The sequence below is a fragment of the Oryctolagus cuniculus genome, chromosome 11 (assembly GCF_051225735.1).
Source record: "Oryctolagus cuniculus isolate XC-2025 breed Fujian yellow rabbit chromosome 11, ASM5122573v1, whole genome shotgun sequence".
Taxonomy (NCBI): domain Eukaryota; kingdom Metazoa; phylum Chordata; class Mammalia; order Lagomorpha; family Leporidae; genus Oryctolagus; species Oryctolagus cuniculus.
Window position 1 is genome coordinate 17,822,309 of NC_142877.1, and position 13,831 is coordinate 17,836,139.

Below are 13,831 nucleotides of genomic sequence, written 5' to 3' on the forward strand. Positions count from 1 at the left end.
CTCCGCCCAGCCCAGGCAGGCTACCCTACTTACTGCTACCTTGGCAGGGAAAATGTCGATCTTGATGAGCAGAGAGGCCAACTCCAGGTCCTCACTGTAGTTGTTCTTCAAAGGCACTGCTCTGTATCCTGGGAGGAGCAGCACCGGCGTTCAGCCCAGGAGAGAAAGCAAGGGCCCAGCCTACCCACCAGAACATTACCTTGAAGGGACCTCACCTGTCTTCAGGCCTTTCACTGGGAAAGTAGCCTGAGCCAGGAAGTTTTGGTCACTGAACATGTCTTCTTCATATACCACAAAGCGCAGGAAGGCAAATTCAGGGTTGCTGATCTGGAAGTGGAAGGGCTTGGCGGGCCACATCGGGTTCAGTCCATTGTCCACTGCAAATCAGAGCAGACGGCTTCAGGCCCCACCCTGAGAGGACGGGGTGAATGGTGGGAAGGGTCCGCAAAGCCTCCCAAAGGAGGAGGTTGTACCTGGAAAAGGCAGACCTACCCACAAATTCTGTCTTCTGCTTGGTACTGTCATACTCTGCTCCAGCCACCTCAATCTCCACGAAAGGACACACAATGCCTCGGCCATTCTTCGGCAGATGCCGAGCCCCCAGCACCTGTGAGACAGCCAAAGCTGAGGCCAGGGTTGTCTTTCCTTTTACCCCAGGTTCCCAGGGGAAGGCACAGGGTGAGCAGCTGTGAAGTGGAGGCAGTGTGCCCTCTGCTGGCCACCAACGATGTTGCCTTTTTTTCTTTTTTTATTATTTGACAGGTAGAGTTATAGACAGTGAGAGAGAGAGAAAGGTCTTCTTTCCACTGGTTCACTCCCCAAATGGCCGCTACAGCTGGCACACTGTACCAATCCAAAGCCAGGAGCCAGGTGCTTCCTCCTGGTCTCCCATGCGGGTGCAGGCGCCCAAGCACTTGGGCCATCCTCCACTGCCCTCCCGGGCCACAGCGGAGAGCTGGACTGGAAGAGGAGCAGCCAGGACTAGAACCTGGTGCCCATATGGGATGCCGACGTCGCAGGTGGAGGATTAACCAAGTGAGCCACGGCACCAGCCCCAACGATGCTGCCTTTAAGCCCCTTACTGAATCAGGGCCCTAACAGTGGTCCAGGGGAGCTGCTACCCATAAGTCCTTTTTTTTTTTTTTTTTTTTTTTTTTTTACAGGCAGAGTTGTTAGAGACAGAGAGAAAGGTCTTCCTTCTGTTGGTTCACTCCCCAAGTGGCTGCTACGGCCGGCGCACTGTGCCGATCCGAAGCCAGGAGCTAGGTGCTTCCTCCTGGTCTCCCATGTGGGTGCAGGGCCCAAGGACCTAGGACATTCTCCACTGCACTCCCGGGCCAAGCAGACAGCTGGACTGGAAGAGGAGCAACCGGGACAGAATCCAGTGCCCCAACTGGGACTAGAACCCAGGGTGCTGGTGCCGCAGGCGAAGGATTATCCTAGTGAGCTGCGGCGCCGGCCTACCTATAAGAATTTATTTGAAGTTATCTTAGCTTTAGCCAAAAATTTTTTTTTAAATTTATATGGGTAAAATCTGTAAATAAACTGATTTAAAGTACATTTTAGTTGACAAATCTATTTACACAGGTATACATGAGAATGCATCTCAGTTATTTTACAGATCATACTTACAAACTACACCCTTAAGTCTGCTGTGCATGGCTAGCCAAAAATTTCATGTGAAGTTTGTAATTTACTTCGTATGACACCAATATATATATATATATATATATATATTTTTGACAGGCAGAGTGGACAGTGAGAGAGAGAGACAGAGAGAAAGGTCTTCCTTTGCCGTTGGTTCACCCTCCAATGGCCGCCACGGCCGGCACACCGCACTGATCCGATGACAGGAGCCAGGTGCTTCTCCTGGTCTCCCATGGGGTGCAGGGCCCAAGCACTTGGGCCATCCTCCACTGCACTCCTTGGCCACAGCAGAGAGCTGGCCTGGAAGAGGGGCAACCGGGACAAAATCCGGCGCCCTGACCGGGACTAGAATCTGGTGTGCCGGCGCCGCAGGCAGAAGAATTAGCCTAGAGAGCCGCGGTGCCAGCCTACCAATATCTATTTTAATATGGAAGTCTTTCAAATGATTTCTCCTCATCAGAGTAGCAGGATGTATACCTCATGTTACCCCCACTCCTCCTTCCAGATGGCTCAGGCCTCCCGGACCCTGGCCCCCACAAGACTGGGCTGGCTCCAAATGAGTGAGGAGGCATGAGGGAGCTGATGTCTCGCTCAAGCCCAGTTCTGGTCGGGCTCCACAGTGACCCCAGCTTCCTGCCTTCTTCTGGGCTCCAAAAAGGGACCAATTATCTCAACTGCTTCTGCCCTTTGCCACTGGCAACTCATTCCCAGCAGGGGTCTGTTGCTGACTCCCCCTCTCAAGAAGTCGTCTTGCTCCAGCTTCAGCAGAGCCCAGTTCCAGTGTTCCTCCCCAGCCAAGTCACAGAAACGCCGCACTCTGCTGGTGTTCTGCCCCTCCCCATTCACACCAATGAGCCCCATTCTTGGCAAGCTCAGCATAAACGTTCTTCAGCCGGGAAGCCCCTTTCCCACCCTAAGCCCAGATAAGCACCACCCACCTCAATGCAGATGGCACACGGCTCTAGCCCCCGGAGGCTGCTCTTGTCGAATGGATCGAAGGCCTCATCCCGCATGGTGTTGGGCTGCAGCACGTAGCCACAGTGCCCACCAGCCATGAAGAGGGCCTGGTTCATCTGCATAGGCTTATCTGCAAGAACCACATTTGGATTCAGTACATTCCGGCCCAGATGCCGCATGACACCCCCTCCATCCTGTCCAGAGGCCTCCTCACCTGGGGTCTGGAAGTTGAGGGCCACCAGCTGACTGCCACAGATCCACATGGGCAAAGGGTCATAATTAGAGGAGTCTAGTCTCTGGCCCTTGGGGTAGATGCGGGAGAGTTGCAGACGGTTGTACTGGAGGAACTTCTTGCCTTTGGCCTTGTTCACATATTTCTCAGCCTTGGTTTCCGGGAAGGATGACATGTCCCGATAGCAAGCTCGCTCTGTGCCGATTTCTGGGCCAAATAGGAAGAGTTTACAGGGCCTGCCCACCCAGGCAGTGCTGAGATCACTAAACACCCCCTTATACCCCTATGGCAGCCCCCCAGGCACACACATCCCCCTCCCGGGCCCCGGCCCTTACTCTCTTCATCGAAGGGAACAGGCCGGCAGTAGACGACAAGCTCAGACAGTTCCAGCGCGATCTTCTTCCTCCGTTCCATCATCTTCCCCTCGGTGAGCTGGTGACACACACAAGGCCCTGTAGCCCCAGGCTAGAGCCCTGCCCAGAAGAAGGAAGCCCCTGGCAGCTTTGGGCACATCCACCTGCACCTTCAGATCCCACTGGACTAAACAAGGGCCCTCTGCCATCAGCCCTGAATCACCCTTCCTATTCTCTGTGCCCAGGACGCACGTGCTTGCAGGGGCGTCCTCACCACCACCCATGTCCCAGGAACCCCAAGGCTGGCTGGCTGCACTCCCCAGATGCTTTCTGATCATCTAGTATCTAGCATCCTTCCTGGCCAAAGTGCTACCTCCTGGGTTCCCAAGACTACACTGAGGACTGAGGCCCCTGGCTTGGCCTCATCCATGCCCAAGTCTCCACGCTCCAACACAGCTATCTACTCTCCGTTCACAAGTGCCTCCTTCCCACCTCCCTCGTTCCCGGAGGCTCTCCTGCTCCTGTCTCTCTTGGTGGCTCCTGCCTTTTTTCCTTGGCTGCACAGACCTGGGAATCCAGCCTTTCAATCACCTTCTAATCCGAGTTCTCGCCCTTCCAGGGTACACCCGTCCCTTCTCTGCCTGGCTCAAGGGTGCGTTCACCAATGCACTGGGGGTAATAGGCACCAGGAGAAATCCCCTTACCTGTGAGAGCACTTCTCAATGAAAGGGGCCTCCCTCCTCCAGTAAGGCTGCTCCTCCCAACCCTACTTGGCCCCTCTCCACCCACTGCCTTGCCAGCTCCTTCAGCTGTCAAAGAAAAGCACTCGAATGCCGGCAACCCATGGTCTCCTTCACAGCAAGGTCCTCCGCAGGCTGTGTGCTGCTGCTCAATCTAGTGGGCACTTTCAGGTTCTTACTGTGCCTGGCTGCACCGCCGCAGCCCTCCACCCTCCTCTCCTGTAGCCGCCAGCCTCTCTGGCCTGCCCTTCCCGGGCTTGCACACTCACAGGGGCAGTTTCTCCGGAGCCTTCTTCCTCCTCTACATCAACGCAGCCTGCCAAGGCTGCCCATGCTTCCAGCCCAGGTTAGCTCTGGCCTTGTGGATCCTATCCAACTGGCCACTAAGCAGACCCACTCATACATCTCACACCCCGAGCATGCCACGTGCTGCCCGTTTCTTCTGGATCTCCACCTCAGGCAGGGGTGCAGCAAGGCAAGCACAGGCTGTCAGCCGACTGTCCTGCTGTGAGGGGCTGCTGCCGAAAGCTGGATGCCTTGGCTGTCCAGCAGGCTCACGCAGCTCCCACCAGCACTCTCCAGGCTCTAACAGGCTCTCACCCTGGCATCTGCAGTCTGGGCCACCTCACGGATCTTTTTCACCCAGTCCTGTAGCTCCTCCTGTGAGTCGGCAGCAACATCCAGGGACCAGTGGGCCAGCGAGGCCATGCTGATGGAGAACACGAAGAGCCGGTTGTTCTTGCCCTCAGGACGGATGGCTGGGAGGGCGACAGAAGACAAGAGCTGGCGAGAGTCATCTGTCCCCCATTCTGTACCACAGGCATTAGCTCACTTGGGTTCTGTTGCCTCCCAGTTCTTCTGTACCATCCTCCAGGAGGGGGAGGAACACTGTGCAGGCCCATTTCACAGACAAGGACGGGGCAGTGCAAGACTAGTCACTGCCAGTCCTGCAGGAGGCCAGTGCTCTAATCCAGTTCTGCCTGATTCAGGCCCCTTCCTTGGCCATGACCCCTCCCACTCCCTCTCTAAGCTGTCACAACCCTGTGGCCCAACCCATTAGGATGCAGGTCAGCCAGCCATCTGCTGATCTGACTGACTCCACAGTGCCTGGCACAGGGCGGGCGTGCAGGAGTCCCGCCAGGAGGTGACCAAGGGAGCCAAGGATATTAAGGGGGTATCCAAAGTACAGAGAGAGCTTGGAAGGCAGTCTTCAGGGGTTCAGCCATCAGCTTCCTCCTTACGAGGGCAGAACCACAAAACAGGGCTCAACACTAAGAAACGATAGGCCAAAGGGATGGGGGCTCACCAATCTGACAAGCCGGCACATCCAAGACCCCCCGCAGCAAGTCCCCCAGGGGGCTGTTCTCGTCCAAGTGCTGTGGGAAGCAAAGCCCATCGGATGGTCAGCATGGCTGTTGTGTACAGGCATGAGGCAGTATTTCTGTTCACGTGACAAATACATCCCCAAAGTGTGCCCGGGACCAGGCAATGTGGCACAGGTATGTTGAAGACCACAAGCATGGCCACACAGAGGGTGACTGGCTTGTGTGATGGCACAGGCATGCCTAGGACTTCTGTGACAGGTGCATGCAGAAAACCTGGGGTGGGGAACCCATCCCACATGGTTGTTGTCTCACCTCCCTTTCAGGCTCCAGGGCCGCTGGACTGACCATCTCTTCCACATAGTTTGAAGGGAACCACAGCTGCTTTTTTCCGCCATAGTCTCCTCGCCACCTGTGGCAACCAAAGGGAGCTGACTCCCAACCACCACCTCAAACTCCCACAAGGAAAGTGTCCTTTACTGGGGGTATCCCACACCTAAGCCAGGGTACTGGTGCACACACGGGACAGATGCTTCACCAAGGCATGTCATCAGACACCCCCATCCCCGTGCTAGCTCTGCCAGGACCCTTGACCCCAGGGCCCAGGCTCACCAGCCTCCTTCTTGCTTCTCTACATTCTGGATGATAGCGCTCTTGGTGAAGGTCAGCTCATCCTCTCTCTGCGCCTTGTAGTCAAAGAGGGCTTTGACTGCACACTGCAGAGGTGAGAAGCACAAGTCAGAGCAAATAGACTGTCCTTGCCTCTCCTGACTCGGGGCCTCACAGGCATACACACATGGCCTTGGCTCAGACCACTGTCAGCAGTTCTCACCACTGCCCCACAGGGAGGCATGAGACAGATTCAACCTGGGAGAGGTAGTGCCGCTGCCAAGGAAGCTCCCCGGGATCCAGGTAGAAGCTTTTACAAGTTTTGCCTTGGGCTACAAGGAGGAACCCCAAATCTGTCTCTCACTATGAGGGCTGGCAGCAAAAGAGGTACCTCTGGCTGCTCTGGGTGCCTCCCTAAGACCTGAAAGCCTGTGGTCAGAGCTGGAACGCTGCCTTCCCCACCCCTGCAGTAGTAGGAAGAGCCTTCTCCCAGGCCCCTGGATGCTGAATGCAGGGGTGAGGTCAGAGCACAGGCTCCTCCACCTCAGAGAAAAAGGGCAGAAAAAGGGAGATTCTGCCTGGTGGGTTCCATGAGGCCAAGGAGTGACTAGCCAGTGTGCCTCCCACCTCCCGCCCTGCTGCTGCCCATGGAAGAAATGGGGGCTGCCCCTGGGAAACAACCTGGAAGGGTCAGTCTGACCTAAGAGACAGGGGCTAAGGAGTAGGGCGGTCCTGGGAGAGCTGTGGTTGTTCACCAACCACACATCTCTCACAACCTCTTGGGCCTCGGAAAACCACAACCACCACTTCTCCACCAAGACCACAGATGGACCCAGAACACAAAAATGCAAACCCCAAGCAGCTGGGGACCCCACCCCCAGCTTCCTGTGCCCAGAAGCCTGAGCTGTACCTTGAAAGTCGGCATAGGGTTTGCCTCCACGTAAAAGCCAGGGTTTCGGCCCTCATACAGGGCCCCATAGTCAGGTTCCTGGAAACCAACCATACTTGTTAGTGTTCCAGAGCCCAGAGAGCAAAAGCAGCTGTAGGTCCCCACCACCCACTTTCCCCAGTGCAGCCCTCCTCACCACGTCACTGGCACCTGACCAACTAGGATCCCCAACCTCACCTTGGCCACACTCGTACCCTGACACCCACCCCATGCCTCTAAAATCTCTACATGTGCTCCTGAAGGCCCAAAAGCCAACTGCTTCCGCAGCTGGATTCTGTAGGTGGGTCCCCAGCAGGCACCATTTATTCAGCTTTTCTTCTCTGCTGAGCCGAAAGTCACACAGAGCCTTCCCCATCCTAACACACCCTTCCTGCCTGTCCTCTCACCAACGGAGCCCACAGGGTCTAGCAGACACCAGGCCTTTCCCCAGCCACCCACGTCCACTGATGACAATAGTCTCTGAACTTGTCTCCTGTCCTAGATGCCTTTCCTAAGACCTGACCCTAGCCCAGGGCCCTCCCTGGACCTCCCCTGTACCACTGGCCCTGCCTTCTGCCCTCACTAATCCCTCCCCCATGCCCTGCACACCAGCCCTCAGATGGATTCTGTTCAACCACACCCATGTAGCCTGTTGTCCTCTGCCCTGGGACAGAATCTAGGCCAACACTGGCTGAGTGGGCAAGCTTCCAGCTCACATGAGCACCGGAACCTCCCCACACCACACCTTGGCTCCCAGGGATCCTTTTGCCTGAGTGTCTGTCCCATCCCTACCAACACAACTGTCACTCTCTCCAGACCTCTTTGTGGACACTCAGCCGTGGCCTCCAGTCAGGCTCTGGCCCCACCTAGGCAGTCCTAAAATAGCCCAGGCCTCACTGTCTCACATATCCGAATCACCCAGTGATAGATTGAGTCTCTCTCAACTTCCCTGACATGCCCCTCCCACCATGACCCCCTCACAGCTGTGCCAATCTTCTCCAACGCCTCTTCATTGATAGGATAGCGGAGCTTCATCTTGCGGTACAGTGGGTGCTTCTCATAGTAGCTGATGAGGTCAACGAGGCTGTCAAACTCCGAGTTCCCCAGCATCACTGTCTGGCCCTCCTGCTGGACACGGCAATGCTTGATCTTGCCCTCAGCCCTTCACAAGAACAGGATAGCGACATCACACAAGGTCCCCACAACGTGGGCTCAGGAGAGGACCCACACTGCCTCCAGCACCCCAGGCCACACCCCTCACCGGAAGGAGATGGCATATGAGTTGGGCTCACTCCGTTTTCGCACCAGGAAGGCCCCATCACGGGGAACACGCATCAGCATATGCTCAGCCTGTGCTCTGGTCAGGCTTGCATGGTACCACCTGTGGACAGGGACAATCAGGCCTCAGCCAGCACCACCCACATCCTCACCCCTCCCAACCTCCACCAGCTTCCCTTACTCTTTGCTCTCATGGGCATTGGTCTGTGGAACAGGCTCTGACAGACGCATCTCAAACTCATTGCAGCGCAGAGGCACTTGCTGGTAGTGTGTGATGAGATCATAGAGGGAGTCAAAGACCAGATTGTCTGTCAGGAAGAACTTGGGGGTCCCAGCATCCTGCCGGGAGTGGATACGGCAGTGCTGGACTTTCCCATTCCGCCTGAAGGAAGACAGAGGATGGGGGAAGGTGGTGAGAAACAGGCCAGAATCCAAAATTCTAAGCTCCACCCTAAGAAAAGCATCAAGTCTCAAGGAACAAAGCCAGTTTCCTAAGGAGGTCAGGTATGGGGTACTCTTAGGAAAATGTGTGTCTTTTCTGTTCCACAAAAGAGCCTAGAACAAGAGGCTCAGATGTTCACTGTAGTTGTCTCTTGGCAGCCCAAGTCTGCATGCAAACACCGGCTAAGCTCGGGCATCTGCCCTGAGAGCACATTACCAGAAAGACAATGTGTAGTCGCCCACAAAGGTCTCGCTCTCCCGAACTAGGAAGGAGCCGTCGGGGGCGCCAGTCTCGATGCAGTATTCCGTGAGCAGGCGCTCGGCGATGTGCCGCCCGTCCCGTCCTGCCCCAAGCTTCCCGTGGAACCACTTCTCATTGGAGTGCAGCTCTGTGCTGCCACTGGCCTGTGAGGAAGAAGGTAAAGGCAAAAACACTCAGTGACTCTGACCCAGTCCACCATCCCCCAGCCCTGGACCAACCCCTCACCTCCTTGGGCTCCTCCTCATCTTCATTGCCCTGGTCACTGCTGGTCTCTTCAGAGTAATAGATCTTACTGCTGGTCAGAACAAAGTAGTGGGGATACCACTCCTGAAAGAGACCAAAGGGGACCATGAACCAGAGCCCTCTCACCCCCTCTAGCCCACCACCCACAGCCCAGTGTGACCCTTACGTGGTTCACAGGATCCTCCAAGTACAGGATGCCATTCTTGATGGAGTTGCTGATGTCATTCTCAGAGTACATCACCGAGGTGGGCACTTCCTCATAGGCACTGCCCTCAGCCAGCTTCTTGTGCTGTGGGGTGCACACAAGGTCAAGGCAATGCCATTCCCAGTCTCAGCCACCTCTTCACCCAAGACTAGACCACGAGCTGGAACCTTGGTCTAGGAGAGGTGCTGGGAGTAAAGGGCTCCACCCATAGCCCACCACCCCTACCTTGATGAGGATCTTCCTCTTGAGCTGGTTGGGTGAGGGCAGCCCATCGGCAGCAATGTCCACAGGCTTGGTGAGGAGCGTGTCCCCCAGCACCTTCTTAAAGTACTGGGCCATGTTCCTCTGCTGGGCAATGCTGCAGTGGTCCTCGATGGACAGGATGACCGGGTACCTGCATGACAGACGATGGGTGCAGGGACACAGACACTGCAATTCTGCTGATCCAGGGCTCAGTCCAAACAGCCCCTTACAGACTAAGATACTGGGAACCAAGGGCCTGAGGACCTTGTCTATGGAAAAGATAGACCACGACCACTGGCAAGTAGAAGGGGTTTTTCAGGGGGAAGCCTTGGGGTAGCAATAGCTGCACAGAAGTAGTTCCCAGTTAATCCAATTACACAGATTGCCCAGCAGTGCAGATATCCTACACTGAAGAGGTCAGAATAGGTAAGAGACCTCCTAATTTAGCTATCGGGGACCACTGGTGATTCCTTGAGTGAGGCGAGACACAAGTGACCACAGGTTAGGTGGTAAATAAGAATCTAGGAATGGGATACAGTGAATGTAGGTAATTCCCTAGGCTATGAATAAAGAAACTGGCAGGTCACTGGCATAAAGAGACCAGGGTTAACACTGAGAAGAGCTAAAATGTGTTCCTCAGGTTGAAGAGAAAGGCCAGGAACCATGTGGGCCAAGGATGCAGGAAACAGGAATTAACAGGAAAATAGAGCAAGGAGAGGAGGGCAGGCCAAGAGGAAGGAGAGGGGAGTGGGGATGGGTATGAGGGGGTCCCTCTGTCCCAGGAGTCAGAGTTAGGGGCCGGGTTCACCAGGAGGACCCCCTCTCCACTCACTCTGAGGCCACAAAGGCATGTTCCTTGATGGTATGCAGGACATCTGAGAACTTGATCTTGGTGGTAAGGGTGTGTCCATGGTAAATGACTGGCATCCCATCTGGGCCATCCCAGCAGTCCACTGGGAAGCAACATTATCACAGTCAAAGGGGCAGGCCTCGCACCTTCCCCCTCCCAGGTCCTGGCCCCCACGCACATTCAATGCAGCGACAGCCCATCCGCAGACACCGAGCATAGGCTTCCAGGGAGGACTCGCTGGAGAACTGGTCCCCAGTCAGGTACCTGGATAGGCAAGAAGTGGGTGTGGTCAGGTGGGCTCCTCTTCCTCGAGAGAGGGCAGAGTGGGGCTGAGGGAGCCACACTCACGTGTTGTGTGAGGATGAGATCCAATAGTGGGAGAGAGGGTTGTTCATGGTGTCTGGGCACACTGCATCCAGCTGGGAGTTCCACACACTGTTCTCTTTGGAGAACAGGAAGGTGACAAACTGTCCAAAACAAATGTGGAAGGGAAGACAAAGTGAGCCCCTGCCTGGCCCCGGGATGGTGAACAGGGGTGGAAGAGAGGTCACTCAGCCTCAGCTGGGGTGGTCAAGGTGGATTTCAGGTGTAACAAGGAGGAATCTCTGAGAAGCTGGCTCTTGGGGTTCAGTTGGGCTTCTGGTCACCACCACCCCCCGCCCTGACATAAAGAGATAACAGTGAAGCCCACCTCATCCAGGAAGAAGTATGGTTCCTCAATCTCTCGCAAGGGGTCCCGGAGAAAGCTGAGCATGAATTCCTGTACCTGGAGCCGGTCGATGGCCCATAGCTCCTGACAGGGAGGGGAACAAAGGGAAGGCATGGGAGAGGCCTCAGGTCAGGGATGAACCCAGCCCTGAAGCCTGATACCCTGGCCCAGCCCCAGCCCTGCCATACCCCCTGGTACTCAAGGAGGAACTGCTGGAACTCAGGAAGGGTCACTCGGCAAAGATCTGGTCGCTCCCCTGTCCTGCAGGGAGAGAAATGGTAAGTGCCTGGCAGCTAGTTGGCTAGCACTGCTAACCGCTAGGGGCCCCCTGGAAGGCAGAGGCCAACTCCCAGCCAGCATAGCTACCCAGAGTAGTCTAGCATGGCTCACCCTTCTCACATGGATTAGGAAGTACCCATGACAGAGATGAGGGAGGCCCAGGAAAGAACCCCACCTCCCCACTCCGAACCAAACCTCAGGGCGCTGGCTTCCAAGAAGGGGAGATCCATCTGCAGGAAACAGAACCTGGTCAGGGTGCAAGTCCTTGGGGGCCTCACAGGAAACGGCCTCTTAGGAAGAGAGGCTGGGGCAGCAAGGGACAGACCTCAGGAGAAGAAAGGCTAGAGAAATGGCACCCAAAAGCCCCCAAGCAGGGCAGCAGGGTTGAGGCAAGCAGGGCTGAGGATGGAGTGGAGAGGCAGGGCAGGGCAGGGGAGGGTAGGTGGCTCATGCACCGTCTTCTGGGCGCTGTACATGAGGCTGCGGTACAGCTGAGCAAACTGCCCGTAGGTGATGTCCCCACTGCGCTGCTCCAGGTCCTACACAGTACAGAGCAGGATGGCTAGTCAGGCACCCAGCCAAAGGCTTCTGGCCACCCTGGCCCCTCCCCTGCAGACAGCTCCAGGAGGTCCTTACCGTCAGCCGCTCCTTGAGGAAGCGCATGTTGGGGACCCGGTAGTTGACCTGGGACAGCATGTTCTTCAGGTCTTTGGCTGAAATACTGAGAAAACAGGTGTGTCCTCAGGGGCCTCTGATGTGTGGGCCAACCCACCTGGGGCTGGATAGGTAATCAGTACTACTCTGGGAATCTGGAATCCTGGGCACGAGACTGAATCAGAACCCACAAGGTGGACAAGGGAAGTCTCTTCCTTCTCTGGGCCTCAGTTGCCTCATATGAGCAAAGAAAATTCCATGATTCTGACAATGAGGAAGTGGCCAGGCTCAGTAAAACAGGTCAGGCCTAACAGGAGGGAAAAATCAAACCCCTGGCCTCCCCTCCTTGCAGTACTGCTGAAGCCTGTACCTCCAGCTCTCCAGGTGCCAGCTGGCCCCTGCAGGGCACAAGGGAGGGCTCACTGGCAAATTCCCTACAAGGGGTAGCTCAGCAGTGGGATGATGGGATGCTGGGAGTTTGCTCCTCGGAGCATATTATCCCCAAGCCCCATCAGCACCCAGTGCCACAGTGCAAGGAATATGGGAGGAGGGGATAGGCACACTCAGAGAAACTGCTGGTGACTGGGTACTTTCCTGGTGTCGGATGGGAAAGGAACTCTAGAGAGCAAGCATCCCTGCCCTCCAGGGTACCCTGTGCAGGATGGGAGAGCCAGGGGATATTGTTGGACCTGGCAACAGGATGGACAAGATGGGAGAAAAAGGATTTCTCTTCTGAAATGTGGAGATAGCCCGATAGGCAGCAGTAAAACCAGAGGGAACTCGGCTTCTCCACAGGGGTCCAGTATGGCTGAGCCTCATCTGACCCTCAGTCCCAAGAGGTAAAAGCTGTCAGGGTTTCGAGTTTCTGGTAAGGAACGAGATGCCTTCTTATCTAAAAGGCTTGTGCCACCAGAGCTTCCCTGTGGACTGTTCCCATCAGCATGTTAACCGTCTGTTGTCTCCCACCAAAAGACAGGTCTTGCCCTGCTTACCTCTCCCTGTTCCCCTCTGCGGTACAAACTTCCAGAAGTAGTTTCCCAAGCCCCCTTTCACGCCTGGAGCCCTCACCATTCTGCTGATGCTGCTCTCCCACCATGCTGTTTGACCCAAGGGTCATGTCACAGTCTTCCCTCAGGCTGCCAGAATTCAATACCATTTTCCTCTTACTAGCTCACACTAGCCGCCATTCATCCCCAATCTCTGAGATGGGCTGGCATCCCTGTTCTTGCCACTTGCCTCTGGGTGATCTTATCAGCTGCCACCATGGCTCTCCACAGCACCTTCACAGTCCCAAGTTAGTATCTCTAGCCCCAACTTCTCCCCTAAACCCCATTCTACCCTCTTACCTACTCAGTACCTCGGCCTACACATGACATCAGAACACTGAACACACCCTGAGCTGAACCCCTGATGTGTCCCCGTGGACTTCCCACTTCAGTCAATGCCAACTGTATTTTCCAGCTGCTCAAGCCAAAAGCAGACTCCTTTCTCTCTCATATGCCAAAATCAATCTGCAAGGAAATTCTTTATGGCTCTATCTTTGAAATACAACATAGCCAAATCCATCCACTTCCTACTCTCACCACCCTGATCCCAGCCTGCTCATTTTTCCCCAGGAATGCCAGAGCAGCATAGGATCTTCAGCAACACTAAGTCACAGCACACCCAGGCTCAGAGGGCTTAACCACGGGACAGCATCCACACCACCTGGTTTTTGCTCCCTCATCTCCCTGGCCCCTCAGAATCCCCTCTTGGCCGGCGCCGCGGCTCAATAGGCTAATCCTCCACCTTGCGGCGCCGGCACACCGGGTTCTAGTCCCGGTCAGGGCGCCGGATTCTGTCCCGGTTGCCCCTCTTCCAGGCCAGCTCTCTGCTGTGG

The 13,831-nt window shown here is 55.7% G+C and overlaps 1 protein-coding gene across 10 annotated transcripts in view; it reads right to left on the reverse strand.

The window, feature by feature from the left end:
- Positions 1-13,831, reverse strand: part of PLCG1 (phospholipase C gamma 1) — a 35,386-nt gene that overhangs the window by 1,607 nt on the left and 19,948 nt on the right. For 5 of the 10 annotated variants that reach the window (XM_070051835.2, XM_089307107.1, XM_051846100.2 and 2 more), the window contains 26 exons: positions 11,935-12,019; positions 11,754-11,837; positions 11,494-11,528; positions 11,208-11,280; positions 11,002-11,103; positions 10,659-10,777; positions 10,489-10,574; positions 10,293-10,413; positions 9,443-9,611; positions 9,179-9,301; positions 8,995-9,096; positions 8,725-8,912; positions 8,248-8,448; positions 8,050-8,169; positions 7,770-7,950; positions 6,771-6,848; positions 5,864-5,967; positions 5,567-5,663; positions 5,236-5,305; positions 4,530-4,687; positions 3,172-3,268; positions 2,819-3,043; positions 2,586-2,734; positions 493-607; positions 216-377; positions 34-128 (listed from right to left, as the gene is read on the reverse strand). In XM_070051835.2, the coding sequence (XP_069907936.1) occupies positions 34-128; positions 216-377; positions 493-607; positions 2,586-2,734; positions 2,819-3,043; positions 3,172-3,268; positions 4,530-4,687; positions 5,236-5,305; positions 5,567-5,663; positions 5,864-5,967; positions 6,771-6,848; positions 7,770-7,950; positions 8,050-8,169; positions 8,248-8,448; positions 8,725-8,912; positions 8,995-9,096; positions 9,179-9,301; positions 9,443-9,611; positions 10,293-10,413; positions 10,489-10,574; positions 10,659-10,777; positions 11,002-11,103; positions 11,208-11,280; positions 11,494-11,528; positions 11,754-11,837; positions 11,935-12,019 (3,139 nt within the window). Of the gene's footprint in view, positions 1-33; positions 129-215; positions 378-492; positions 608-2,585; positions 2,735-2,818; positions 3,044-3,171; positions 3,310-4,529; positions 4,688-5,235; positions 5,306-5,566; positions 5,664-5,863; positions 5,968-6,770; positions 6,849-7,769; positions 7,951-8,049; positions 8,170-8,247; positions 8,449-8,724; positions 8,913-8,994; positions 9,097-9,178; positions 9,302-9,442; positions 9,612-10,292; positions 10,414-10,488; positions 10,575-10,658; positions 10,778-11,001; positions 11,104-11,207; positions 11,281-11,493; positions 11,529-11,753; positions 11,838-11,934; positions 12,020-13,831 lie in introns of all 10 variants that reach the window. The other 5 variants (XR_016215833.1, XR_016215832.1, XM_051846102.3 and 2 more) reach the window with 3 other exon arrangements.